General features: G+C 35.7%; 3 protein-coding genes across 7 annotated transcripts; 1 reads left to right on the top strand and 2 right to left on the bottom strand.

The window, feature by feature from the left end:
• Positions 1-45: 45 nt before the first annotated feature.
• On the bottom strand, positions 46-5,165 carry LOC18039141 (protein decapping 5). The gene is made up of 8 exons (XM_006430762.2): positions 4,906-5,165; positions 3,837-3,937; positions 3,320-3,391; positions 2,284-3,189; positions 1,971-2,045; positions 831-1,001; positions 594-704; positions 46-471 (listed from the first exon to the last, which is right to left on the bottom strand). Exons 1-8 carry the CDS (start codon positions 5,063-5,065, stop codon positions 322-324), a joined length of 1,746 nt encoding a protein of 581 aa, XP_006430825.1. The 5' UTR covers positions 5,066-5,165; the 3' UTR covers positions 46-321.
• A 5,768-nt stretch (positions 5,166-10,933) lies between these two features.
• On the top strand, positions 10,934-17,408 carry LOC18039142 (protein CROWDED NUCLEI 1). The gene is given in 9 exon segments (XM_024181527.1): positions 10,934-11,490; positions 12,305-12,514; positions 12,962-13,215; positions 13,343-13,613; positions 13,708-13,791; positions 14,071-14,665; positions 14,668-16,150; positions 16,402-16,564; positions 16,813-17,408. Coding segments are annotated over 9 exon segments (3,525 nt in total). The 5' UTR covers positions 10,934-11,268; the 3' UTR covers positions 17,056-17,408.
• A 1,487-nt stretch (positions 17,409-18,895) lies between these two features.
• On the bottom strand, positions 18,896-26,987 carry LOC18038812 (histone acetyltransferase HAC12). Of its 5 annotated transcripts, XM_024181644.1 has the most exons (14): positions 25,794-26,171; positions 25,415-25,628; positions 25,207-25,298; positions 23,806-25,086; positions 23,012-23,311; positions 22,645-22,923; positions 22,095-22,223; positions 21,761-21,961; positions 21,533-21,675; positions 21,115-21,415; positions 20,706-20,845; positions 20,158-20,236; positions 19,375-20,045; positions 18,896-19,268 (listed from the first exon to the last, which is right to left on the bottom strand). In XM_024181644.1, the coding sequence occupies exons 1-14, from the start codon at positions 25,872-25,874 to the stop codon at positions 19,232-19,234; spliced, it is 3,948 nt and encodes a 1,315-aa protein (XP_024037412.1). In that variant the 5' UTR covers positions 25,875-26,171; the 3' UTR covers positions 18,896-19,231. The 5 variants fall into 5 exon arrangements, with proteins under 5 accessions (XP_024037412.1, XP_006430827.1, XP_024037411.1 ...); XM_006430764.2 differs by lacking the exon at positions 25,794-26,171 and adding an exon at positions 26,900-26,987 and having other exon boundaries at positions 23,806-25,298; XM_024181643.1 differs by lacking the exon at positions 25,794-26,171 and adding an exon at positions 26,185-26,346 and having other exon boundaries at positions 23,806-25,298.
• Between the last annotated feature and the right edge of the window lie 709 nt (positions 26,988-27,696).

Consider the following 27,696-nt stretch of genomic DNA (forward strand, 5'->3'; position numbering starts at 1 on the left):
AGATACGGAATTTGTTAAAATCATTCACCAAGCAAAGACGAGGAATATTGAAAGTCTGAAGAAACCTTAAACCAAAACTAAATTTGTGTTAAACAATCTACTAACAAAGCTTATTCAACCATGCAATGGGAAAGCATACATAGCAGTGTTTTGTCTTGTCTGATGCTTGTTTATTTTCACCTAAATCCCAACAACAAAACCACAACAGGAAGTACAAACACCACCTATAAATATAATCTTGGTGGGATGGGGGCACATGTAAGTTAAAACATCTAACAATCAACACCATTATTATTGTGTTGCACGCACGACGAGGACAGATTAGGAAGTTCGCGACATGCCATATCCGTATCCACGACCTCGTGGAGCATAGCCATAGCCCCTTCCGTGATAAGAACCCCGTGACCGGCCACCGCGATAAGCCCCACGGCCACCTCGCCCACCGTGATACCTTGGGAAATCACCGAAGGTCTAGAAAATGATCATTGTTCACATTCATCAGTTTACCAATTCAAAAGACTCAGACACTTCACAGAACTAATTGTTGATAGATTATATGCAGGGAAGAATGGTGGGAAAAACAGAAAAAGTACCTCTGTATCTCTTCTCACTTGCTCTGAAAACCGAGGCCTTCCATTATGCGATCCACTATTAAGGGCATCACATGATAAGGAATCAAAAAAGTCATCCTTAACATAAACAGGCTGTATAACAGAGGAAAGTGTCAACAACAGGCAATGAGTAAAAGAACATAGTAAGCTTACTTTTCACCTTATAAATCATGTATTCTGTGCCTGTGTATGAAACAGAGAGAGAGGAGCAAAATTAACCTTGTTTTCATGTTTTGAAGATCCAACATCTTCTTCATCTTCATAATTATCCCCATCATCCAGAGCTTTGTTACTTTTACCAAGATGGCCCCATACCTCATCTTTGTTAAATTTCTCATTCATAGCTATAAAATCAAAATCCTCTGTGAATCTAGTTGCCGAGCGTGAAAGCTGCAATAACACGTGTACAGCGTCATATTCCATGTATCTGTGATTTATTGGAATGCATAATATTTTTTTTTAATAATCAACAAACGATAACAGAGATCCTACACAAGCAAAACAAACAAATTTTGATATTAACCAGTACTTGGAAAAATTAAACAAAAATAATGCCTGATGATGCAGATTGCATGTAATGCTAAGCTGATGCAGCAGAAGTTTAATGGATGACTCTTTCTGGTTTGAATTGTGGTTGAGGTCCACAGAAACGAGATGGAAATTTGATGCCAGTGACCGTGGATGGTAGCCAACGCGGGGGCTGAAACTTTTTTTTTTTTTTTTCATACCAAACTGATGAAGCAAAAGTTTAAAATTCTAATATTCCGTTAATTCTTGAGAATATCGGAATAAAGGAACAGTCTAACTTCACATTGATTCGAAAGGATATTGTGAACCTGGGGGATTAAGACTCATTGACTCCACAGAATGTCGAGAATTAACTAAACTCATAGCATATATGTGCCTGATAGAATTACAGTAAATTCTCATCATACTGAAGGTATGATACCATTTCATTATCTGAATTTTCAAACGCTACGCAGAGCTAACTTTAAATGTACATAACATCTCAATCAATGTCCACTTTTTCTCAGAAGATCTAGAATTTTAAATTACCAAAAAGGCCAAGCATGAAACTTCGAAGATCCAATATTTTGAATTACCACTAAGGCAATAACAAAAACGATAGGAAAAATGTAGAAGGATATACAGCATACATCAGTGCTACCTCAAGAGACTGTTGAAAACTTCCTGTTTTGTTTGTCTTCCATTATGGAAAAAACAGTCAGATTTAATGCATATCTTGGTTGGTGCTACTTCAAGAGACTGTTGAAGTTCTGTTTGTTTTCAATTATGGAAAAAGAAAAAATAAAGGCGAACGTGTGCTGCAATGACATTCGGGCAACAAGAAAGGCATACCTCATTTCCTCGTCCTCTACCTCTTCCACGTCCTCCTCTATAACCATATTGAGTAGAAGTAGGAGCTCCATATGGCTAGATTGGAAAATAGAAACAACAAAAACTTCAAATCAAAGTACATGACATTGATTTCAATCAATTAACAATCTGACCACAAAATGAAGGCATACAATAGAAGTTCAGGAAAGAAAAAACAATAACATTAACTAATAGCAATCCAACGCTAGACTTAATTCCATAACATAGAGTCCAATGTTTTGCATTACGCAATCACAAAACTTTGCTCTATGGAAGTCAGATAATGCACCAATACCTTACGCTCAGTTGTTGAAGGTAGAGGCAATATTGGTTCCTGCACGTCTGAGGCTGGTGGTGGTGCTGCTGCTGATTCAGACGATGATAACTGTACTACCTCAACATCCTTTTGAGCTGCTTGTGAAGACTGGGATGAAGATACTGCAGGCAGTCCAGGCTGCAGCAGTTGGCCAGGGGTTACCAAAGAAGGCATTATTCCATCATTCAGAATCGAACTTGACATCCCAACAGTTGAGACAGATTCAGACACGGTGCTTTGAAATGGCATTATGGGGCCAGGAACTGATTTAGGCTCGGAAACTGGTGCAACAGCAGTTTTATCTATACCAGAATTCAGAGGAGGCACCAAAGGTAAACTAGTACTTGGAGCTGCAGTCGGAAGAGTTTGGGTGGAAGCCTTGTCAGGAATCAGATTTGTTGATGAGTCTGAAATCATTGCAGAAGATTGTGCAGGAAGCATAGGAGACAGCAAATTCAAGGTTCCTGTACTAATGGGTGGCATCAAAGGAGGGCGGTGTTCTGCCAATTGGGAAGCTGGTAAGTTGGAAACCCCAGTAGGTAGAGAAGGATTCATGGCAGGATATTGCATGGATTGCTGCATGGACGGTAGCATTGACAATCCAGGAGGGGGTTGAAGCAAAGGTTGCTGCTGGCCCTGAAGCCCATTCGGTGACCCATAGAATCCTTGCCAGTACATAGGCATGGCAAGCCCAGCACCATTTGTTGTGGGCATGGGTGATGAACCCCATGCACCCAAACTGCCACCTGGCTGATAAAGGGGAGGATTCCCCTGAAATGGAGGTCTGGAAAGTCCTAGCTGTGACGTTTGGGAAGTTGGATCAGGTAATGATCCAGTACCAGAAGGCAAGCTTGTAGATGCAATTGCTGCCTGAGAATAGTGCGACTGCACAAGGATTTGAAAATAATGTCTATAAATTTGGATACATCATAAATTATACTCCAGCATGAAAAATTATCGAATCCAGGCTCAGATAATTCACACGCAAGGAAAAAGATTTACGAACATCCTTTACCTGTATAATAGCAGGATCATTGTGTATAGATGTTGTAGTCTGAACTGGTGGGGAAGATTTGACCTGCAAATCCTGTAAAAAGAAACAAAAAAGAATGTTCTATTAAGATATGACTCTGATTTACTAAATATTGAACAATTATTTCATACAATAAGATACATGACAGATAAATGATTTTCTCATGTTAGTTGAACATTTTAAAACAAAAGGGTCTCTGCACACCATACAGACTTGAATGTCTTTTCTGATCACAGACCTTAAAGTCCAGTCCCTAGTCTGACTTAAGCGTGGACCACTAATAGCATCACCAGTAATGGTAAGGAGACAATGCTAATCAATGAGATTACCCTCATCTAAAGTCAATCCAATGTGTCCTCCAGAGACCAAAAACCCAGACTGAACTTCTATTCACAATTGACAACAATAAGGCTCAGTAGTAAGTAGTAACTTGCAAAAAGGTAGAATTCTCTTATCCATTTGGAAACCATTAACTCTCAAATGGAATTGTCTGGAATACCTTGATATCACTTCCTCGAAAGAGTATGTACTCATAAATTTTATCACTTGGTGGAACCTGGGGACCGTCTTTTCTTCGCCCTTCTGTTCCAAACGATCTTACTGCAAAGTTAGGAAACATAATTAGAACCACAATAATGTTTACATCTTTATAGCACCAATAAAAGGAAAGAAGATATACTAAAAGAGAAGAAATTTCCTAATTTTCAAAGCAAAACATTTCACCACCACAACCAACAGGATAATTTATGAGGGAAAAAAAAAATCTATAATCCAGCCTTTTTCCCTGAAGATATTAGTAATATGCAATAAGAATATAACAGCAGACAGAAAATATCCCTTTGACCGTTAAAGGAAGCAAAACGGCAGTAGCAAGACAGTCCGCTTAGGGTGGCATAAAAGCTAAATGCCACATGATTGGGAGACAGAGAGATGTTAGTGCCATGCTTGGTTGGCAAAAAGGTAACCTCCATGGAGGCACAGAAGGTAAAGTCATGGAGCCACAACAGTGAAAGCAGAGTAGAGGATTGGTCGTCAAACTGATATTATCATGTGAAGAAGAACATTTGGACATTGCAGATCTCATTCTCCAAGAGTGAGGTGGGATACTTTCATTTCCAATACTACCGACATTCTTGCCACTAATAATTAATATGGTCTAGCTTAATGCAATTGTTATAACATCATAAGATGCTGCTATAGCCTACACACATAGTTTATCTTCTACTGGCACGTACTTAGCTCCAACACTCCTCATCAAGCTTACATAGTTACATGTTTCCTTTAACCATTTTTTTAAAAACTCCACAATATAGCATATGCAAATATATCGCATCAATAACGCCCAACAATAATTCCTTTTTTCTTTTAAGCTAAAGCATCCCAAAATTTTAAAATTACAGAATCTGCATCATAATAACAAGCAAAACAAAACTCCATCTTAAAATCAACAAAAATCTCATCTTCCGTACACGCCCAAAAACCAAACCCCTTGGTAAGCCTAAACATAAAACAAATTTTGAAAAAGCAAAACCCCCAGCCCCGAAGAAATTTTGGAAACGATAATTTACCATTTCTCAAACCGATGCTAGATTCTTCAGTGTTGATGTTAAAGAGAACACCCTCGTAACGAATCTCAGACTTGGAAGTCAAGCTGATCAAGCTACCGATGTACGAATCAGCAGACCCACTTGAAGAAGATCTGGGCGCCTCTGTTGCCGCCGCTGCCATTAGCCTTTGAGACGAGTGCCTTTTTTTCCCCTTCTTTTCTCAATCTCCTCGAGACAATTGATGATGATACACCGGGATACTTTCAAAATTATCTTAATACCCTAAACACAGAATTGCCAAAATTTTCATCAATACCCTCTAAAAGCTCACGTGAAATTACTAAACTATCCTCGTGTTAAAACACTTATAACACGGCTCAAACAAACGCTCACACATGCTGGCTCCTCTCTGGTATTCTTTGTGCTTGACAAAACTAAAAGTGATTAAAGATTTAGAAAGAGAGGTTAAACTCAACTCAACCGAACCGAACCGAACTAAAACTTTGTTTGTTTGTCTTTTTGCAGGTCTAGTCTGGAATTGGGTCTTGAATTTGCGTTTTGTTATGCTCGGAAACACACCTCAAATGACGAGAAAGACTTTTGAAAACAAACCTCACCTTTGTTTCAAGATTTCTTTTTTTTTTTTTTTTTTTATTTATGTGGTATGTAAAAATTTGTAATGGATTACATTAGTTTGATATTTTCACCAGCAAAAATCAACTATTTAAGCTTATTGTATGAAATATTTGGTTAGTTTAACATTTAGTTCATGAATTTGTAATGGATTACATTAGTTTGATATTTTCACTAGTAAAAATCAACTATTTAAGCTTATTTTATGAAATATTTGGTTAGTTTAACATTTAGTTCATGAATTTGCTTCAGTTCTTATCATTTAATTCATTAAATTGCTTTGGCGAAATCAATAACTGCCTCAATTGATTTTTAAGAAATTTTATTTAATTGATCACCAAAATTTTACATATTTAAAGAGATGGGAGCTAAAAAAAAATTATTGATTTGGCTTTCATCCATCAGTTTTGAAAAAAAAATAAAATAATGTAGCATAAAAGTTTATATAATAAATGTGTGGGCGTTAAGATATTAAAAATATATGACACAAAAATACAAATATAAATGGATGCTTAAGTTGAGTCATTGGTATATTTATTTTACAAGTCGACGTTGAGTCATGCCATGGGTCGTAGATTAGAAGTCGTTGTGAAAAGACAAGTTAATGTTTCATTACGATATACATTCCAATTGAGTTACTCGGCCCAGAAAACAAAACTAATCAAAGAGTTTTTGACATAGCTTAGTTTAGTAATTAATTAAAGTTATTTACACAATTCAATCAACTAATAATTTGACTTGTTATTTATGTGCTGAAATTTTAAATGACATCTCATGCACGACCTTAACTATTATACCTTTCATCGGTAATAAGAAATAATAAAAACATGTTGTGTAATTTTTACTTCAAAGTAAAAATGTTTATATGTCCTCTTTGTGCTGAAATTATAATGATATGTCACATAAATTTTATGTCATGATTAATACGACAGATCATGCATTTTTGTTTAGGAGTAAAATTTTTTTCTACATACCATTGATGTTTTGAATACAGAGACCGATTTATCAAATGCATTCCATAGACTTTTATGATAAGTCATCTCTACATGAAGTTACATTAAATGTTAATTTGTTAATCTACTAATATAAATAAGAGATGGATATAATACTAAATAAAATCCATTTAGTTTTATCATTTCAATCTAATTTAGGATCCATTGGAGATTATTTTTGGGAGATTTAAAAATTATTTTTGAAAAATTAAAAGTTAATTTTGGTATTTTGTAAATTTTTTTAGAAATTATTTTTGACAAAATCATTTTATCCTACAATATATTTTGAAAACCGAGGGAATGATTAGTTTTTTAAAATCTAATTATGAGAATTAGTTTTATACTTGTTATAATTCAGGGTCCAGCTACCTTGCATTATGGGTTTGGTGCCCCAGTTATTTGTCTTATAGCCAATGACCCTTTAGATTGTGAAGAAAGATATTTAATGGTTGAGATTTAATATTTAGAAAATAGATAACCGGCTGAAGATGTAGTTTTTTTTATCCTCAGATATTTATGAATCACCAACATGTACAGTCTCAGCATCGTCAAAATCCAAACTTTCTTTTGCCTTTGAGTGCTTCTCCTCTGCACCAGGAACACCATCACCACCACAGCCACTTGCTTCAGCCACAACCAAAGCGCCACAACTCATCAGGAAGTTTAGACATTTCCTCTCCTTACATCTCCAAACTACCGTTCTCTTATCCACGCCATGAGTTCTTACTCAGAAACCATCAACAACAAATGGGTTTTCTTCAAAATGTGCATTTTCTTCCTCAGCATCTTCGACAAAAAAGTTTGATGGAAGCAGCAAAACAGAAGGTTTTAGGTCGGGGAGTGAAGAGATTTCTCGGCAACAACGTGCTTTACTCGACCAGCTCTATAAGGTTGCAGAGTTGGTGGGAGCTGGGTAGGCATGAAGAAGCATAAATGGGCATAGGATGTTAGACTTGGTTGTAAAATAGAGCATGGCACGAAGAAGTAGAAAATGGTAATATATTATGTTCGGCAATACATAACCTGATCATTTGCAAATATTTAAGACATAATTATGAGAAATTTTGTATCAATCTTAGTCCAACCAATACTAGCACGCTTGCAAAAAGTTGCCTGCATATCTCGGTTTGTTATTTGTTTAAATGCGTAAGCTGTCAAAAAACTTAAAAAACTTCTGATCGATTACATGTGCTCTTTTCCAATTAGTTGTTTTCCACCAGGTGACCGGCTCCTAACCTATTTCTCAGGTTGCTCATAATTCTTTATGTGTATCTTTTGTAGCCGTTAGATAAAATCCAACGTTGACTTTGGTAAATGTCAAACGAGTGGGGGTACCAAATCCATGATGTAAAGTAGTTTTGGTCTATAATTCAATAGATATCTTCACAAATATTATAAAAATCTAAAATTATCATTATTAATTATGGTAATACCGCAGCTTTTAAAATAATTGTTATTAGTTGTGCTGTAAAAATAATCAACTATGAAGAGAATAAGTTAAATGTTTGGTAAAATTTTATTTTTAAAAGTGTTAAGAGTTTTAAAAGTAATCGTATACGTTTGTTAAATTCTATTGTTAAGTTGTTGTAAAAATGTTAATTGTGTATAATATTAAATAAAATTTATTTACATATTTATAAACATGTATATAATTTTTTTATATATAATAATTGATAATTAAAAATATTTTATGATATTAATTTTATTTTTTTGGGGCATCTCAATATAATCAACAATAATAATAATTTCTTTAAAGTAAGTGATTTCATTTCCTAATTAATAAGAATAATTTTAAATTTTTATAATAATATATGAGGATGAATGTGCAATTGTATTAAGTATAAAAGTGATTTTTAAAATCAGATTTTTAAAAGCCACTCCTTCTTTAATTTTTCAAAGGAGTGGGTTTTCAAAATCTGTTGTAGAATGATGTGATTTTGCTAAAATTATTTTTTTTTTAAATTTACCAAATACTAAAATTTACTTTTAACTTTTGAAAATCACTTTTGAAGTTCTCAAAAGTAATCCCAAATGGGCTCTTAGTCTCATTTGACGTACTGAACATGCCCTTGGTGTCTATTGGTAATTGGGGTTCAAACCAATCTAATTAAAGTGATTTATTTATACAAACCCAGTCAACTATAGAAAGATTGAATTTATAAACTCAGGATTATAATTGTTTGAAAAAGAACCACTACTATGAATTTTACTGTGAATAAATATGTTTATTCACTTCAAGTAATTTTAATTCACCAAATTCAATTCATTAGTCAGATAGGAATCGCATTTTAATTTTCTTCAAACTTTGATTTTTCAATAGTCTAAAAATTAATTAAATAATATTTCATTATATATATTGGGTCAAATAAGTAGTTCTATAAGCTATTAATACTCTTAGCGTGGTGTTCTTTTCCTGTAAATCAAACAAAAATACTCCATTTAAAAACTAAAAATAATAAATTTGTCCTCAGCTTTCTATTTTTACGAAGACTGTTTAGGTTTAAGCTAAGTAGCTTAAATTAAATGATTCAAAGTTCATCTTCAAATAATTCTCTTGGTTACGTGCATTATTATTGTCATTTTCCTCCAAAAAGCTCACTCCACAAATTTTCCTGGTCCTTTCTTCTCACTAATTACATATACCACTCACATATCAATTATTTAAACATGTTAACCCCTTTCTAATTTATCTGCAAACATAAAAAGAGTTAAAGAAAATGAACGGATTGATTCACTATATACGTTTTTTTTTTCTAAGAGTCAATTTCAAATTACTTCCCTCATAAAATAATAATTTTTAAAATATTTCTTAAATTATTGTGAACTTTAACTTATTCAATTTTTATTATGAGATTGTGTTAATAAAAAAAATTGATGTTCTTTATAAAATAAAGATAAATTGAGGTTTATAATTTGAGAATATTTTAAAAATTATAATTTTACAACGAGATAATTCAAAATTAGTTATCTTTTAAACTGAATCAAATCAACATTTATTCATTTCTATTAAATAACACATTTTTTTTTGAAAATTTCTAAACACAAATAATTGTTTTGGTTTTTTTATAAATTTTCCATACAAAAAATTTAACATCTAACTTCGTGCTTGCCATAAGATGGGTGAGCTGCTATTTTTTTGGTTATATTTATAAATTTACCATATCGGAAGAATTTTTAGAATACCTCTGATGTATTACAACCAATTAATGCATGCATGATATATGTAGTTGAATTTAATATAATTATCACATATATAATATTTTTTAAAAATAAATACACATATATCATAATATTATTTAGTTGATATATATCTAAAACAGTATCTCTGATATATCATATAATTTCTCTAATCACGGAAGATTTTAACATCTAACTACGTGCTTAGCATAAGATGAGTGAGTGACTATTTTCGATTACAAATTGAGAACCCGAGGGTGGAGAGAGAGAGAGCGTGTGTGTGATGTGTATTGAAAGAATAATGATGGGGTTGAAGCCACGTGGGGACAAACGAGATTCCTATCTTGAACACCCAATCAACTCATTCCCTAAGTTAGCATAACAGCTCGTTAACACCGTGGCATTTCCATACCATACGGTTCATTCTCATTCTTTTAATTCCAAGTTTCCAACCCCACCTGTAATTCCTATCCTATCCCCACTTCACTCCATAATTTGATCTCACCCCGCCCCTATCTTCTCTTACCAATCAAGGCCAGTTTCGTAATCGCACTTATGACAACCCAAACAACCATGTTCTCCTCCGCCCCCGAGCCGCCCTCTTATTCCAAAACTACCCTTACATTTATGTGATAGGATAGGATTACGCTTACTTTTGACTCAAAATAGAGACAAATGTAGAAAATTATAATTTTCGTTGAGAACTAAAAATATCTAATCAAGTATTATGTATTTATCCAATTTATCTAAGAATATATTTTAATAAAACTTAAATATTATTGACCTGACTTCTTGATGATCTATTATGAGCAATTTTGTTAATATATCATTAAAGTTTTCTTTTGTAAATTTATCCTCAAAATTAAATATTTTAAATCTTTTTTGTAATTAATTACTAATGCAGATAATTTTTTTCAAAGTATTTATAAGTCACAAATTAATTGATTAATTAGGTTGTATGAGCTAACTTAATAACAAGTTTTAGAAGTTATGCGTACTTTTTAAAGTTTGATATGAACTTCAAAAATTTATTTAATAGAATTAGAAATTTATAAAAAATAATTAAGATCTATTTGAAAACTTTATTAAAATTTTTAATTAGGAAAAATGGGAAAATGTGAAGACATTCACTTGTTACATAATTAAAAAATTCAAGGGTAAGAGGGTAATTTAAAAAGGGCAATGATGTCGGGGCCCAGAAATAAAAAAGGAAGGAGCGTGAATGATCCGAGCAAAGCACACAAAAGTGTGGGCTGAAAAAGAGAGAGAAAGTTGCTTAGTGAGAGAAAGCTGTTTATAGACGTTATCGGATTTCAAATCCACTTACTCGCCGGAATTTATTAGTTCCGTTGACGTCCGCGAATTAGGGTTTTCAAATTTAGAGAAATAATTACAGAACAATAGAGTTACAAAGACTCTGCCCTCGTATTGCTCGAACTTTGAAAACTTCACTTCACCCAGCAATTTGGGAATTCTCGTTCAAGTCCGTGACGGCATATGAAAACTGAGGGTTAGGTTTCTTATGAGTTCACGATCTGTAAAATTCGAGTACGTTGAGTGGCAATTGCGGGAATTCAACTAAATGTTTACACCGCAGAAGAAGGCTTGGTCGGGCTGGTCGTTGACGCCAAGAGGCGAGAAGAATGGAACCGGGTCGGTTTCGAATCCGACTACGGTTGACGGACTTACTGGGAAGGGAAAGAGTATTGTTGCTTTTACTGAACCCAGGACTCCACAAAACGGTGTCGGGCTAGCTGATGATGTGGAATCTTTGGCCGAAAAGGTTTCAAAGCTTGAAAATGAGGTTAGTTTTAAGTATATAAGTGAAAATTTGTCTTTTCTGAGTATGTTGACTGGTTCTCGTTTTGTTCAGTAATTTTATGTGATTGGTTTCTGTAGATTAGATGCTTTAATTAGCTTAGGATAAAGTTTAGTGTCTGATTATTTATTTATTTAGTGTTTTTTTTTTTTAGGCTTGTCGATGTGGGTTTCTGGTGTAGTGGTTGGGTAAGTGATTGGCTTAGAAATTTATTATATGATGGGATTTTGACTTGGACGGTGGAATTCTTTGACTTATTGTTTAATCGTGTTTCAGTTTTAAAGACATTCTTTCATTGCCCTTGCTGTAAGACAATGTAACAGCAATACATTTAAGCATGGTGGTGTTTTGCGGGCTTAAAAAGCAGGGACAATGGTTGAAGATGTAAACTTCTCAGAAAGAATGAAGTAGAGTTGTAATGTTACTAAAACTTAGTAGGCTTCTTGTGTTTTTGATTCCCTTCATAAAGCGAATTGATAAGCCATTCATTTTGAATTTTAATAGACTTTAGGTTAGTGATGTATAAGGAATGCTTTGTGAAGTTAGGAGTGTGTTTTGACATTTTAAAAACTTTTGGTTTAGTGATGTCTGTAAGTTGCATAAGGTCATTTCTGCTGCATTCCTGTGCTTATGGGCAAGTTGCATACTTGCTAAGAGTTATTAGTTTGTGTATGCATATTTTTCTTTTGTAATTGGGGGGCAGGCATTGCCGTATCTATGTCTTGTTGTTGTGCTTAGTATTTTTCTGTTTCAGTTTCAGTTTCAGTTTCTCACTCTCATCTGCTAACCTTTTCCTCAGCTTTTTGAATATCAATACAATATGGGGCTTCTCTTGATTGAGAAAAAGGAGTGGTCTTCTAAGTATGAAGAACTCAAGCAGACATTTGGTGAAGCAAAGGATGCTCTTAAACGAGAACAAGCAGCTCATTTAATTGCAATAACTGATGTTGAGAAACGAGAGGAGAATTTGAGGAAGGCTTTGGGTGTTGAGAAGCAGTGCGTGCTTGATGTAAGATTACCTTTGCCTGTTTTGGTTGCCACTTTCCATATTTGATTCTTAATTCTTTCTAGTATTTTCATCTGTTGTTGTAATTTTATACTGAAGGGGACAAGTAATTCAAAAATGAACGTAAGCTCTTTTTAAGTATCTCCATTTTGCCTCCTTTCTTTTTCAAAAGTAAGAAATGAAGTTCTCAAAGATGATGATTATCTTGCTCTTGTTATGAATAGGAATTCACCTAAGGGATGGTGAATACTATATGTAGTAACTTGTTAGTTTAAAATTGTCTGCCACTTGGAACCTGTGAACCTTAAGACTTCTGTGTACTTGAACTTCCTGGTATATATTTTTTTCATTTAAAGGTTGGGATTGAGGTCTTGTGTGAATGCTATATACAGAAAGTATTATAACTTTGTGTGTGTGTGTTTTAATTTTTGGAGAATGTTGTTGCTACAGTTGGAGAAGGCTTTGCGGGAGATGCGTTCTGAAAATGCAGAGATAAAGTTTACAGCTGATTCAAAGTTGGCTGAAGCAAATGCCTTGGTCACTAGCGTTGAAGAGAAATCTTTAGAGGTAGAGGCAAAGTTGCGTTCTGTTGATGCCAAGGTAGCTGAGATAAACAGAAAGAGTTCTGAGATCGAGAGGAAGTCACACGAGTTGGAATCACGAGAAAGTGCTCTACGTATGGAGCGTGCATCTTTCATTGCTGAGTATGCTCAAGTCTCCTGACATTTACTGTTTCTATATTGAATGCATTTGCACTTTTTATCGTCTGTTTGTATACGTAGTTTAAATGCTATTTTGCATTTAATTTTTGAAGTTGGTATATTTCTTCAGGCGAGAAGCACATGAGGGCACTTTCTCCCAGCAGAGGGAGGACTTGCGAGAATGGGAAAGGAAATTACAAGATGGAGAAGAGAGGCTAGCCAAAGGTCAAAGAATTGTTAACCAAAGAGAGGAAAAGGCAAATGAAAAAGAGAAGATTTTTAAGCAGAAAGAGAAGGACCTTGAAGAGGCACAAGAGAAAATTGATGCAACCAACTTAAGTTTGATGAGGAAAGAAGATGATATCAACAAAAGACTAGCAAATCTTATTACAAAAGAGAAGGCAAGTGTTTTCATGCTGTTCTATGATGAGCTGTTGTAAATCTGGAATGTATTAGTATTGTTATGATGATATGGGCTTTTCATAATGGACGCAGGAATATGATGCTGCTAGGAAAAGCTTAGAGATGAAGGAGGAGGAACTACGTCAATTGGAAGAAAAGCTTAATGCAAGAGAAAAGGTATACCTTTGTGATGATTTTTTTTTTTTGGGGGGGGGGGGGGGGGGCGCCTGGTTTCTAGGCATATTTACCCAGTTTATTTCCTCTTTTCTTTGCCCTTGGTAGAGTAGCAGCCATGTTAATTGTAAAAAATTTATTTGCGTGGAAGAACCAGAATAATGATTTATTGTTTGAATCACGCTATACAATAGAATTTAGATTTGAATTATTATTAGTTATGATTTTTCTTGCTTACTTTCTTTTGATGTTCATTTAAATTCTTTCCATTGAATTTTGCAGGTTGAAGTTGAGAAGCTACTCGATGAACATAAAGCAAGTTTAGATGCAAAACAGCGTGAATTTGACTTAGAGATTGAGCAAAAGAGGAAAGCTTTCGATGATGATCTCAAGAGCAAGGTGGTTGAAGTTGAAAAGAAGGAAGCTGAAATCAATCACAAGGAGGAGAAAATTGCGAAAAGAGAGATGGCATTGGAAAAGAGACTGGAGAAATGTAAGGATAAAGAGAAGGATGTGGAATCAAAATTGAAAGATCTGAATGGAAGGGAGAAGACAATGAAATCTGAGGAGAAGAACTTGGAGACAGAGAAGAAACAACTGCTTGCTGATAAAGAAGATATCTTGACTGAGAAGGCTGAACTCGAGAAGATCAGGGATGCAAATGAACAACAGTTGTTGAAGATTTATGAAGAGAAGAATCAGCTGAGAATAAGTGAAGAAGAAAGGGCTGAATATCTCCGCTTGCAATCAGAATTGAAAGAGGAAATAGGAAAATGCAGGCTTCAGGAAGAAATGCTTTTGAAGGAAGCTGAGGATTTAAAGCAGCAGAAAGAGAACTTTGAGAAAGAGTGGGAACAATTGGATGATAAAAGAGCTGAAGTGAGAAAGAACTGAAGAAAATCAGTGAACAGACAGAAAAACTAGAAAAGGAAAAACTCTCGGAGGAAGAAAGGATAAAAAGAGATAAACAACTGGCAGAGGACCATATAAAAAGGGAGTGGGAAGCTCTTGAAGTGGCCAAAGAATCATTTAAGGCCACCATGGACCATGAGCAGTCGATGATAACGGAGAAAGCCGAAAGTGAGAGAAGGCAACTGCTTCACGATTTTGAGCTTCAAAAAAGAAAACTCGAATCTGATATGCAGAATAGACAGGAGGAGTTGGAAAAAGATTTGAAAGAAAAGGAGAGGTTGTTTGAGGAAGAAAAAGAGAGAGAATTAAGCAATATTAATTATCTGAGAGATATAGCAAGAAAAGAGATGGAAGAAATGAAGCTAGAAAGGCTTAAATTAGAGAAAGAAAAGCAAGAAGTTGATTCTCATAGAAAGCATCTGGAAGGAGAACAAGTTGGAATTCGCAAAGATATTGATATGCTTGTTGGCCTTACCAAGATGTTGAAGGAGCAGAGGGAGCAAATTGTAAAGGAGAGAGACCGTTTCCTTAACTTTGTTGAGAAGCAGAAGAAGTGTGAGCACTGTGCTGAAATAACTTCAGAGTTTGTGCTGTCTGATTTGGTCCAGGAAATTGTAAAATCAGAGGTTCCTCCTCTTCCAAGGGTGGCTAATGATTATGTCAATGAGAAGAAAAATAGTGAGATGTCTCCAGATGTTTTAGCTTCAGGATCTCCTGCTTCTGCTGGAACTATATCTTGGCTCCGTAAATGCACTTCAAAGATATTCAAGTTATCTCCTAGTAAGAAGGGTGAGAATACTGTTGTTCGTGAATTGACTGAGGAGACACCTTCATCTGGAGGACAAACTAAGTTACAAGAATCATCTAGAAGGTTAGGTCAGACTAACGAGCCAGACTTATCTTTTGCTATTGTAAATGATTCTTTTGATGCTCAAAGGTACCATTCTGAGACCAGCACCAGGGAGGTTGAAGCTGATCAACATAAGCAGGTTGATGGGCAGAACAACTTAAATGGTAAGGCCCCAGAAGTTCAGGAAAATTCCCAGCCTTCTGATTTGAATCATGGTCGGCAGCCTCGGAAGAGAGGCAGGCCTAGAGTCAGTAGAACACGATCAGTGAAGGCAGTTGTCCAAGATGCGAAGGCCATTCTTGGGGAAGGTTTTGAATTAACTGAGAGTGAGAATTTAAATGGGAATGCTGATGATTCTGTCCAAGAGGCTGCTGAAAGTCGGGGTGAACCTAGTCTAGATGATAAAGGAACATCCAGAAATGCACGAAAGCGGAACCATGCTCAGTCATCTCAAATAACGACAAGTGAGCACGATGTTGATGATAGTGAAGCACAGTCAGGGAGTGTTGTGGTGGGCCAGCCCAGGAAGAGACGGCAAAAAGTTGATCCAGCAGAGCAAACACCAGTTCCAACCCGATATAATCTCCGGCGACCCAAAACGTAGGTTTTCAAATTTTGTCTCAGCTGCATACCTAGTGTGTCACACCAAAACCCAAAAAAAAAAAAAATTGTGGGCCTTATAACCTTGCACCCCTTATTGTACATAAATTTCAAGCATTGTCATTATTGTTTTCCATTTGGCTTGCTTCCATGAATGACCTCGCTGTGCATGAATACATATGCAACAGTTAAGTTGACTGGCTGGTATGCGTGTCTAGGCAACTAATATTTATCTGTTAAATGGTTTGCAGAGGAGCCCCTGCTGCAGCTGTGTCTGAACCAAACAAAGAAAAGGAAGAAGTGTCTGAAGGTGTTCGAGGAGCCTTAGAAGATGAAATTGTCAACTCCAAAGCTGCTCCCCCAAATTCAGTGGGTGTCTTCAGCGACAATGGCAGAAGCTCACAATTAGTGAGGGTAAGGCCCTTAACTTCCCATCTCCGTGAAACTAAAGAAATGGTATTGTTAGATTGGTTTGTGTGTTCTTTACGGCTTATGGAATGCCTAGTAATTTTTCACTTATGATTGTCAGTATTTTGATTTTGGATACTTTTTTGGTTTTATTGAGATCGTTCATTGGAGTCTTACATGATTGCACAATGCCGAAGGTCTTTGATTTTCTGAACTGAATTTGATATAATTTTTCCTACACTTTTTTGTGATAGTGTGGAGCAGTCGACAACAATGATGCATCAAAACAATTTGTTGAGAATATGGCAATGACAATGAGCGAAGAAGTGAATGGAACACCGGAAGGAGCAGGAGATTATGGTGATGCGGATGAGTTCAGGAGTGAATCCCCTGGAGAAGATGCTTCTGGGTTCGATGGTGGTGATAGTGATGATGAGTGTGAACATCCTGGTGAAGCCTCAATAGGAAAGAAGATCTGGACTTTCTTCACAACATAATGTTGCTGAGTTCTGTTCACCATTTTGATTGCATAAAATTTGTTAGGTTTGCTGTTAGGATTTCTTTGAAAGAAGTGTAGTAATGCGTATTAACAATTTGAATGTAGTAATGACCGCGAGGTCTTCAATCTAGAGAATAAGGGGGTTTGGAATTTGTTTGCCCTCTTACTTCTTCGTTAGAATTCGGATATTGGTGGTGCTGTTTTAATCATTTTAGTACAGTCCTAGATAGATTTTAATGTGGCAATGACCAGTGCCTATTTGTTTATGACTGGGGTGTAGCTTCCTCATTACCTCTGAACTTGCTTGTACCTAGAGTTTGTATTTCACGTTCTACGGCAATGATTGTTTGATATTATTCTTAAAATGCCATTTTCTGTATCCTTTGTCCACTTGACTGCTTATAGCCAATGACGTTTAAAGCAGTTGTCCGGATTTGTCCCGACCTTGGAGCTGCTTCCCCTCCGGACTTGGGCTTGTCCCAAACCGGATCCTGAGGAAAGGCTGAGATTCGAACCGGCCTGGAAAAGAACTTGAACTGGGCCAAGCCGCAATGCCGGCTTGACAAACTCCTCTTATGGCTCTGAGCCCGAGCAAAACGGATTGGGGTTTTCCACTGAACTTTATTTGGGCAGGTTGCCCTTTGAGTTTCACTTTAATTTAACAAAATCTCTTCGTTTTTCAGATTTTTTTTTAAATTTTCAAATAATTTGTTTGAGAATCCGTAAAAATTAATTTCGGTTTTCAAATAGACTTTTTTTTTTTTATTGTCTAATTTTACTAATATCTATGCTATGTAAAAATCTAGCATGAAATTTAGCACCATTGCGAAATCTCTCTTTAAAAGTCCAAAATCGTGTGCTATAACATTTAGTCTTGTGCCCAAAATAGCTTAAAAAACATTCTTTTAAAAAAACCAAGTTCTCTAAATTTTTTGGATTTTTTGGCTTTCAAAAATTCATAAAATTATTTCAGACTTCTAAATCGACTCTTGTTTTATTCCTACGGTTTAACTTCACTAATATCAATGTACGAGGAAGAAAACTAGCTTGAACTTCAAAACCATTGCAAAATCACCATTTAAAGGCCCAAAATCATGTGCTAGCCTTTGGTTTTGGGTATAAAAAAGTTCGTGTTTTTTTTTTTTTAATCAAAATTCTATTTATGTCAAAAAAAGACCTCCCAATGAGTTTCACATCATCCGACAAGTTTTCATAATTTTTTGACTTTTTTTTTTTAAATATTTTGTTTTTTTTTTTTTAAATTTATAAAATTATTTTAGTCCTCCAAATTCACTCCCATTTTCCCCAATAATCGAGTTTCACCAATATTTACGTGGTACCTACGCTAGCATGATATTCAACGCAATTGCATAATCGCCCTTTATACGTCTAAAGCCGTGTGTTATATACCCTTTAGTTTTGGGCCTAAACTAGGTCCGGGAAAAAAAAATTAAGTATTTTTTTTTTTCACCAAATCCATATTTTGCCACAGAAATGCCTCCCTATAGAGGTTTCACATTAATCCATATATATATATAACCTTTCTCGGAGATTCAGGCGGGGTAGCTCGACCGCCGGGACGTTGCCCTGTAGCTCGGGTCGGGTCAAGAGGGTTTGCCAAGCCCAGCAATTGCATCCCCTTTAATTGGTTTTCAAAATTTATGGTTTACTAGAAAACTTATTCCTCATTATACTTCTTATAAACCAAATTTTTTTTTGTCATTTCCTTTAGAAACAAGTTAAAGAAAAATCATTAGATCAATTATTGAGACGCGATGATTCTCGAACTTAAAAATTCTCAGTAAACAAACATGGATTTATAGAGCGTGCTATCATGATCCACCGCCTTTACATTTTAATTTAATCGTTGATTCCGTATTTCTTCTTCCTTCATCATTTCTTAAGATTTGGAATATATTTATACTTATATACAAAATAAATGGGAAAAATCCAAACATGCCTAGCCTAGATTGTTGAATTTCGAAATCTACAACAAAACCACAGGGGAGTCCTTGATAATTACACCAGAGAAGAATAATAACTAAAGCTGGGGCGCTTCAGACCGTCTGTGTTTGGGTTTTGTTGTTATGAATTTACCAAGTCCTGCGATGGCTGCTGCTTTGGGCAAGTCCTGCTCTATCTTTACAATTGGGACTATCCCTTCGTTTCCAGCATTACACCACGGCTTCAGCATTCCACTGCTTCAAATCCCTGCAGATTTAACATGAAAATTAACAATCAAGTTAATGTTTTGGACGAACTTATTAAACAGACACAAGGTTTGGAAGAATTTCTTGAAAGAGAAGTATTAACGTACTTGCAACGTGGTACCCTGCAATCAAGTTCTTTACAGCACCTTGAGTGCATAGTCAGCAGCGACCATATCTTTCTACAGTGCTGACAACCCCCGGCGGTTCGAACATTACAGCTGCGTGCATGGTAAAACAAAGTTTTCATTTTAAGGCATTTTGGGTAAGAGCAGCCCTTGCTTTTGTTTAAGCTACATTGAGAGGCATGTTGTAGGAGATTCATCAGTTGTGTTTTCTGCAGTGTTAAATTAACTTGTGAGTGAATATAAGTGTCCGGGTTTCTTCCTGCCTGCAACGCTTTCGTCTGTGCCTCTCTACTCTCAGTCCCACCATCAGCTGCAGAAGAACGCTGGGTCAACTTATGGATATGCAAAGAATTGCCCTTTTCCTGATAGCATGCAGTGCAAACTTCAAACTGCGGGCAGGTCTCACACTGCCAGCACTGGTCTATCACAGTGTCCTTGCGGCAAAGGCAGCAGATGCTCTCGGCATTGAGCATGTTTGAATTGTGTAGATGATGCAGGATCATCATCGAAGAATACTTAGCCCGGCGAAGTGTGTCAAACTGATAATAATTTTTCTGACAAAAACTCAAGAAAGCATTCCTATTTTCAAATGAAGTATTATCTATAATAACATCCTTATCCCTGGTATGACATGGCACATCATCCACCATAACCTGAAAAAAAAAAAATTATATGTACGCATGCCCGCGTGCACACAAAAGATAAACTAAAAATGCCAGACCATTACAGAGAGAGGGATGACTGAGATTTGAGATATGAATTCACCTTATTGAGTGCATGCTTTTCTTTGCCATTTAAAGTGTGGATGTCCTCGCCGTTGAGGTTTCTTTCAGCATCATGGCATCTGCAACATGAAAGGAAGAATAAGAATTGTGTTCTTTGATCATCCTGTGCACCGTAGATTCATGGAAGAACAGACATTTTGCCAACAACGGGATCAATCTTAAAATAGTTTTTTCATGTTAACGCTAATAACACAAGAAAAGTAATTTTGTAAAATTATGTCCTTGCACACATTTGTGCAACATGGCTCTATAAGTGACTTTTAATTCTTTGCACAGGGCCTCTGTTATCTACTAGTGAAAACAAAGCCTCCAATTTATATTAATATTGTATCACACATTAGCTTTGCATTCTCAAGAGGATACAAGAATCTGAAACAGTGATAAATTGAAGATGATTAGATTTGATAACTTAAACAGAATTGAGAACCTGAAGAAAGGCATGGACATAAGTATAAAAGCAGAAAGAACAGTTCAATTAAAGACGTGGACATGAGTATGAAAACAAAATTTAAGAGGAAGAATTATTACCTTTCACATAGCTGGAAATATTTGCACTGACTGCAACACCATCGGTGCCTATACAATATCACTTCATGACAGTGTGAGCAAACAAATTGCAAGTGGACAACGATGAAGTCCTCCTTAACAGGGAAGATGATTTGTCCCAGCTATAGAAAGCAACCAAAACAAAAAAAGCAAGATTAATTCGGTCAAAACCACGTTGAAATAATTCAATAACTCTTAGCCATTGCACTTCTGCTGGCTGAAAATGTCCAGATAATTGGTTTGACCCCATATAGACCTTAATTTGCATGCTCGCTAATTCCTATTGGCTATTTAGTCATCATTCGAGGCAAAGCAGCACATCCAAACGATAAGAATTATGGCATCTAGTGATTTTAACGTTCAAAAAGGTGAAGTTGAGAAGAGAAATTACTTTTTGCATAAATAGAATATCTTTAGCAGCATTGCTAGAAGGATCTGCATGTCCCATGGCCTTTAACATTCTCTTTGTCATTGGTTTCTTTAACTTCTTATGAAAGTCATCTCCTCTTTCTTGTTCAATGCTCTTGATCACACCTTCAGCGGCTCCAGACCAATAGTCACCGTCAAAATACGGCAAACGAGCTGCTGTTACTTTTGAATGTTGTCCAGTTGGAATGAAAAATTGATCATATAAATTAGAGATACCAACAACAATTTTTTCTTCAGCTGCTTTTCTCAGCATTGATCGATACCTGCACATAGAAAAGTTCTTAAACAAGAAATACACAGAAAGAAAATCAATAGTTATAGGAATGCAGGTGCATGATTACAGCAATGGGGTATATATATATATAGAGAGAGAGAGAGACCAGTGTCGCAGCTTGTCAGACTTGGGAGTTTTCTGCGTCTCCGGATGACAGTATAAGATATAATCTTCTCCCTTTACAGGGGGACAGGCCCATATATAGCAGGTTGCAAAACCCCGTTTTTTACTGTATTCAAGGTATCCTATCTGATGAAAGAAACATAAGCAATCAATCTTCCAATTAAGTTGGAAGATGTCCAACAAGTAGAATAATAAGAATTACGTAATATACCAATATTTCATGGTAAACAAAGGTACGAAGAGCTTTCCCAGCTGCAGTTTCTGTCTCAGGCCTAAAGTACTTCACCGAATCAAGATATGAGATATAAACACAACGTTGATTTGGGTGACTGCATTCTGAACCAAACTCCTGGACATACATGCCGAAAAGGCATACATCCACCCCTTCAATCTTCTGAAACAATAAAATCACCTGAAATGGGAGAAGGGCAGGCAGGTTTTCTCAGAAACAAGATAACAAATATACATGAAAGCACAATAAGAGGCAAATTACAGAAACCACAAAATGTTATCTCATAAAACACTTAACTGAAAATTCATCTAACCTTTAATCTGTATGGGAACTCTGTAGGATAATTAGCTTCATGAAAGATATCTAGAAATTGCTGCTTCACTTCTAACTTCTTGTCAACAGATAATACAACTCTAACAACGAGATCTTCTGCCGTCGGAACCTAGTAATGGCATCATGTATTATCAATTAAGCAGCATAATGAAATTATAGAGCAAACAGGGAAAATAAAGAATGAGAAAGAAAACAGGGAAAAGAAAAAAAGATAATCATCTTAAAGAAAGCAATTACTGGAAGAACAATAGCATCATCTAAAAATCGAAAATATAGCATTTCCTAACAAAAACCTAGATCTTAGTGGGTGAAAGTTAATTTAATTCTTTTTTTTCCCTTCTAGAATACAGATTGTGACACAGACATTGACCGGTGGAATTCATCAATGATCTTTTCATTTAGGGTTTTATGCTTGTATTTATTTATCCTGAAAACCATTTTTCAGTAATTTATGATGTATATGCAGAATACAAATTGCTGCTATATAACACAAACATGTTAAAGATCCTTCAGTGCAATTGGCAACTTACCTCATCAAGGTTCTTTCCGGAAACATTTGCTTTCATTTTTCTCTCCTCCTGGATACGCGTAAAGAGTCTTTGCTCTAAGTGGTCACTAAGCATGGTGCTTGGTAGATCTTTTGCAGCAAAAAATGTGCTTTCTGCTAAGAGCAAATGGTCCCCAGTTTCTATTTCTTTTAAGCGGCATTTGGGACAGAAATATTCAGCTTTTCCTTCTGTATCTCTTTTGTTATTATAGAGAGCACATATCTGGTGTTGCCAACCTTGACATTTATCACACAGAACCCACTGAAAGAACACAACAGGCATAGGAAGTGAATCTTTTCATTATTTTGTAGAAATAGCAGGAAAAAATATGAATTAAAACTCAGCTTACCGCTTCTTCTATAGCCTCATCATTCTTTCTCTTATACATCTTTGCCTTGGAAAAGGAAATTCCATATAATGAAATTTTCCCACCTCGAGATTGTTTATAGCATGACTTACAGAAACAATGCCGCATGCCATTTTCTTCAGGTGTGCTGTAGTATATGACATAGCGCTTAATGTCAGCACCACAATATGAACAATATATTGGTGTTGGAGCCAATAAGAGCTTCTCTGCTTGACACAGCTGGCAAGAATTGTCGCTGAGAGTGTTTGTAGTTTTATTTCTTTTTTCCTCCTTCAATGCACTCTATTTCAAAGAAGACGCTCAAGCATATAAGTGTTTGTTTATAAACAAAGTATATTTGCAGCAATTAAAGGTTTGAAATAAACATATCAAAGACAAAAACTTGCCAACAAGTTTGTAAATTGTAACTACAACCTAGTCTGCCAGCTCAGTGCAAAAGTATCTATATTTACAGTGCACAAATTAATGGTTTGGAGGTAACTATGCAAAAATAACAGAATTCAAGCAGAAGCAATGGACTTATTATTTAAATTTTTAATTTGTAGATATCTAGATGCTTAAGGTTTAGGGCCAGCAGAAATCAGGAATCACATGCAAACAAGTTGCTGGATCAGTAAATGGTGATAACATTGCTTTATTTTCCCAAGTAAAGAAGTTTTTCAAAATGGGGATAAAACAAAGAACACGCAAATGACATCATGTACTAACAATGAGATAAAAATGGAAAAAAAAAGAAAAAAAAATATTAGCAAGGGAGTATACAATGATGTACGAACCTGACTAACCAACTGCCTAAGACTTGATATATGCGCCCTTAATTGTTCTGCTGTGAAAAAATCAGTTAAGGAAACACCATTTGTCCTGGGATTCCTCAATTTTAATGGTTGCCCATTATCAGCTTCTTGTGCAATAAGTTCATTTTTTGTCCCAGGCTTGGTCAGATCAGACTCAGTCCTGACTGGTACTGCAACACATTCACTTTTAATCTCTGGGTTGGTCTCATTCAGCTTTGTCCTGACCAGTACCTCATCCTCTTTACAACCAGCACCACACGCTTCATGAACAGACACAACACTGGACCTCAATCTGTTAGAATCTAGGAATATATCCGCTAGATCACCACCACTACTCAGGTCCTCCTCCATCTTACTACCAAAATTAAACTCCTCTGGAGTAAACACTTTCTGGGAGTTCAACATGCAATAATTATCAACAATGCTATTTCTAGTCCCTTCAAAAATAGTAGAATCTTTTGCAGGATTTCTAAGTAGTTCCATGTCCAGCTCTCTGACCTCAGAATTAATAGATTTAGGAGATTCAGGAAACTGCTGCAAGGGTGGAACTGCTCCAAAATCAAATGACTGAACTTGTAATGGATCCACGAAACTAGAAATTCCAACCCCAGATGAAAAAGAGCAAATTGGATGTTCCATCTTCAAACGTTTCGAAGAAGGGAAGAAGCAATTTGAACTGCCAGATTTGGACCAATCACAATCTGTATTACTGAAACTGCTTTTCATGATATCAAATTTCTGGTGATTAGCAGCATCAGATGCATATCGAACAGGTCCACAGATATGACACTCAGCAGAGTGACAGCCATCAAAGTGGGACAAAAGTATGCAGAAACGTTCACATCCACACCAGTGAATATTACATATTGTTGAATGCAAATAGTTCACAAAAGAGACTATACTACCTCCATTGGCCACCATTGAACTCTTGTAGTTGATATAAGCATGTAAAATTCTATGTTCAAGATATAAACATGATGGATTACTTGGCTTTGCATATTTAGCAGCTCCCATTTGATTGGAAGTGGGTGCGTTGCTCTCTGAAGCAAGTGGAGACACATACAATGGTTCTGAAGGGGATGCAGTCTGCATACACATATTTTGTTCTGCTATCAGACTGCAAGATACATCCCTTTTATTGAAATAAAATTGTGCTTTCCCATCAGATGACTCATCAAACTGTACATATGGCCACTGATACTCCAAGTCTGTGCTTGGTAGAGTACTGGGGACTTCAGGAATTATCTGTAAAAAATGTGGGATCTGCAAAGTTGAATCAAAGACAGGTCCATTGTTGAAAGTTGCAGCATCGGAAAAGCCATCCTCACTAGAACATGAAGTGATGGTTGAATCCTGTTCAGGAGATAGAATCATATTTCCAACCTGCTTTTTGGCCATAGGTGAGGGGATGTTCTTCCTGTTGACAGCAGTGAGTACACTGGGAGCTCCACATAGATATCCATCAAAAGTTAGTCCTAAAGAAGAAGATTGGACGCACAATTATTAGAGATAAATGTAAAACCTTGCAACAAAATGGTACAAATAACTGAATTGTGCAACCAATCTACAGTTGGAATGCTAACTTGCTCACCTTCAGTGCTTCCATTCAAGAGACTAAAGGGTGGGACTAATCCGTCAGAGTATGAATCACGTCTGAAATCCAAGGTTGACATTGACATATGGCACGGCAGTGATGAAGAAGTAGCATGATAGGCAACTTGTTGGATGGGGCATACATCATCCATTTTATTTTGGATCAAGGTTTGCAAACAACAATTCAGATTCTCCTGGTTCATATATTTCACCTGAAGAACAATTGAGGAATAAAAATTCAGCAAAATAGTATAAATAATATCCCAAAATCATTCAGATAATAATTCATATAGTAGGACTTTTTCACTTGTATCTTAAAAAAATAGATTTTTTTTTACAGTGCAGTAAAATGAATTATCCCAACCAAGCGAGAATACCTGAAAATTATGGATAGATTTCCCAACGAAAGATATCAATCTGTGTGCATTTTGCTGTTCTATGTGGATTACTATATTCATTTATTAACGGAGACCATGACAGGGACTTGTATACCCAGTTAGACACAAGGTGAGACCACTTTATTCTGTTTTCTTAATAAAGATTTTGTTGCCAGTACATTGTACATTATCTGTTTGATTTAATTAGTTTCCTCCAGGTTTGGTTTGCCTCATTCTACATGATCGTAAAAAGCCCAACTTTATAATCCTAGAAGCCATTTTTTTCATAATTAGCAGAGCGTTGTACGATGAGCATACGTCTGTAAGTGCGCACAAGCAAACGAACATAAAACCAAGATATCAATGCTTGGGTGACAGATATGAACATTACCATGCTTTAAATATTCTAAAGCTATCATTTGGATGTCATGTTACAGAACGGAGCATCTACCCTCATAAAATCTTTCTATCAGTCTGAATCAATCACTTGGAGATCGAATAGAACAGGACTGTCCAGCTATGAGCTTCTTGGAAGCAAAATGTAAACTTAAGAATCATTTGTGTTTGATGAGTTATGACTTTTTTTTTAAAAAAAAAAAACCACAATAATATATTTATGTCAGTTCTCTATCGCTTTTGGTACATTGGTTTATATGTAGTTGGGTTGGGCAAATTTAAAATTTCCCAAACAAAAACGCCACCGTTTTTATTTTTTCCCAAACTTTTTTTTCCAGAACCCTAAACCAATTCTTAAAATTTGGGTATGAAGAAACAAGAACAACACCACTACCACGTCGCTTTTGCTTCATAACTTCAAAACCCCTAAACTGAGAACGCCGCCTTTCATGTCAAGACTCAGAAACCCTAACCCTAAAAGAACCTAAGCAAAGCTTTTAGCTCTTAATTCCGGCGACAACGTCAATTTCAGATGAGAAGATCAGATAATCGCAGTGAATAAATATTTTCTTTCTTTTAGAAAAAAAAAAAAAAAAATTCTTTGCTTGATTTTGTTACCGTTAAACAAGAATAAAACTAAACAGTAAAATTAAAAGCATACATTACGAAACCCTAAAAGCAAAGAGAGAGAGGGAGAAAGAGAGAGAGACCTGTTTAAGCCGTTTCTCTCTCCTTGATTTTCGAGAACCATGGTGGGCCAGCTATGCTTTATTTTTCAATTTTGTTTTATTTTACTACCAACCAACCTATGACTAGGAGATTACAAAGTAAGATATAATAAGTAGAGTTAAATCATAAAAAGATCGGTTTCCGTGTCGTAAACTGATAAATGTAAATACAAAAATACCCTTCAATAATTAATTGATTAATTAATTATACAACCCTTTATTGCGTCTGAATTCTGATTCGGTCGCCCGCAGTCCCGCGTGGCGCATGTTAAATCAAAGTGTCAGATCCGATCAACCTTTTGATTAACGAGTTAATTTTTAGACAAAAATTTTTTTTTTGGTTGATAGACCGTGCCGACAGATTTGATATCAATACTATTACTTAAATGGATCAGGCTACGGTACCACGTACTACAGTTGTATCTAATTATTAAATATAATTAGATTAATGAAATTTATTGACATTTAATGGTTAGATACAATTAAAATTTTTCTTACTTAAATTGACAACAATAAAAAATTACAGTTGCATCTAATTATTAAATATAATTAAATTAATGAGATTCATTGACATCCAACGATTAGATACAACTAAGGTTTTCCCTACTTAAATTGACAACAACAAAAAATTAAACAAGTGAGCTGATTAACTTTCAAATGAGTGGGTGAGCGATGCAACACGATCCCGTGGCACCTCGTGGTTGGGTCATCATATAATGCCACGTCATGGCGTCACTCGCTTACCATTACTGAAATCATTAGTCACGCATAAGGACGGT

This window comes from Citrus clementina, unplaced genomic scaffold (genome assembly GCF_000493195.1).
Source record: "Citrus clementina cultivar Clemenules unplaced genomic scaffold, Citrus_clementina_v1.0 scaffold_6, whole genome shotgun sequence".
NCBI classification, from domain to species: Eukaryota; Viridiplantae; Streptophyta; class Magnoliopsida; order Sapindales; family Rutaceae; genus Citrus; species Citrus x clementina.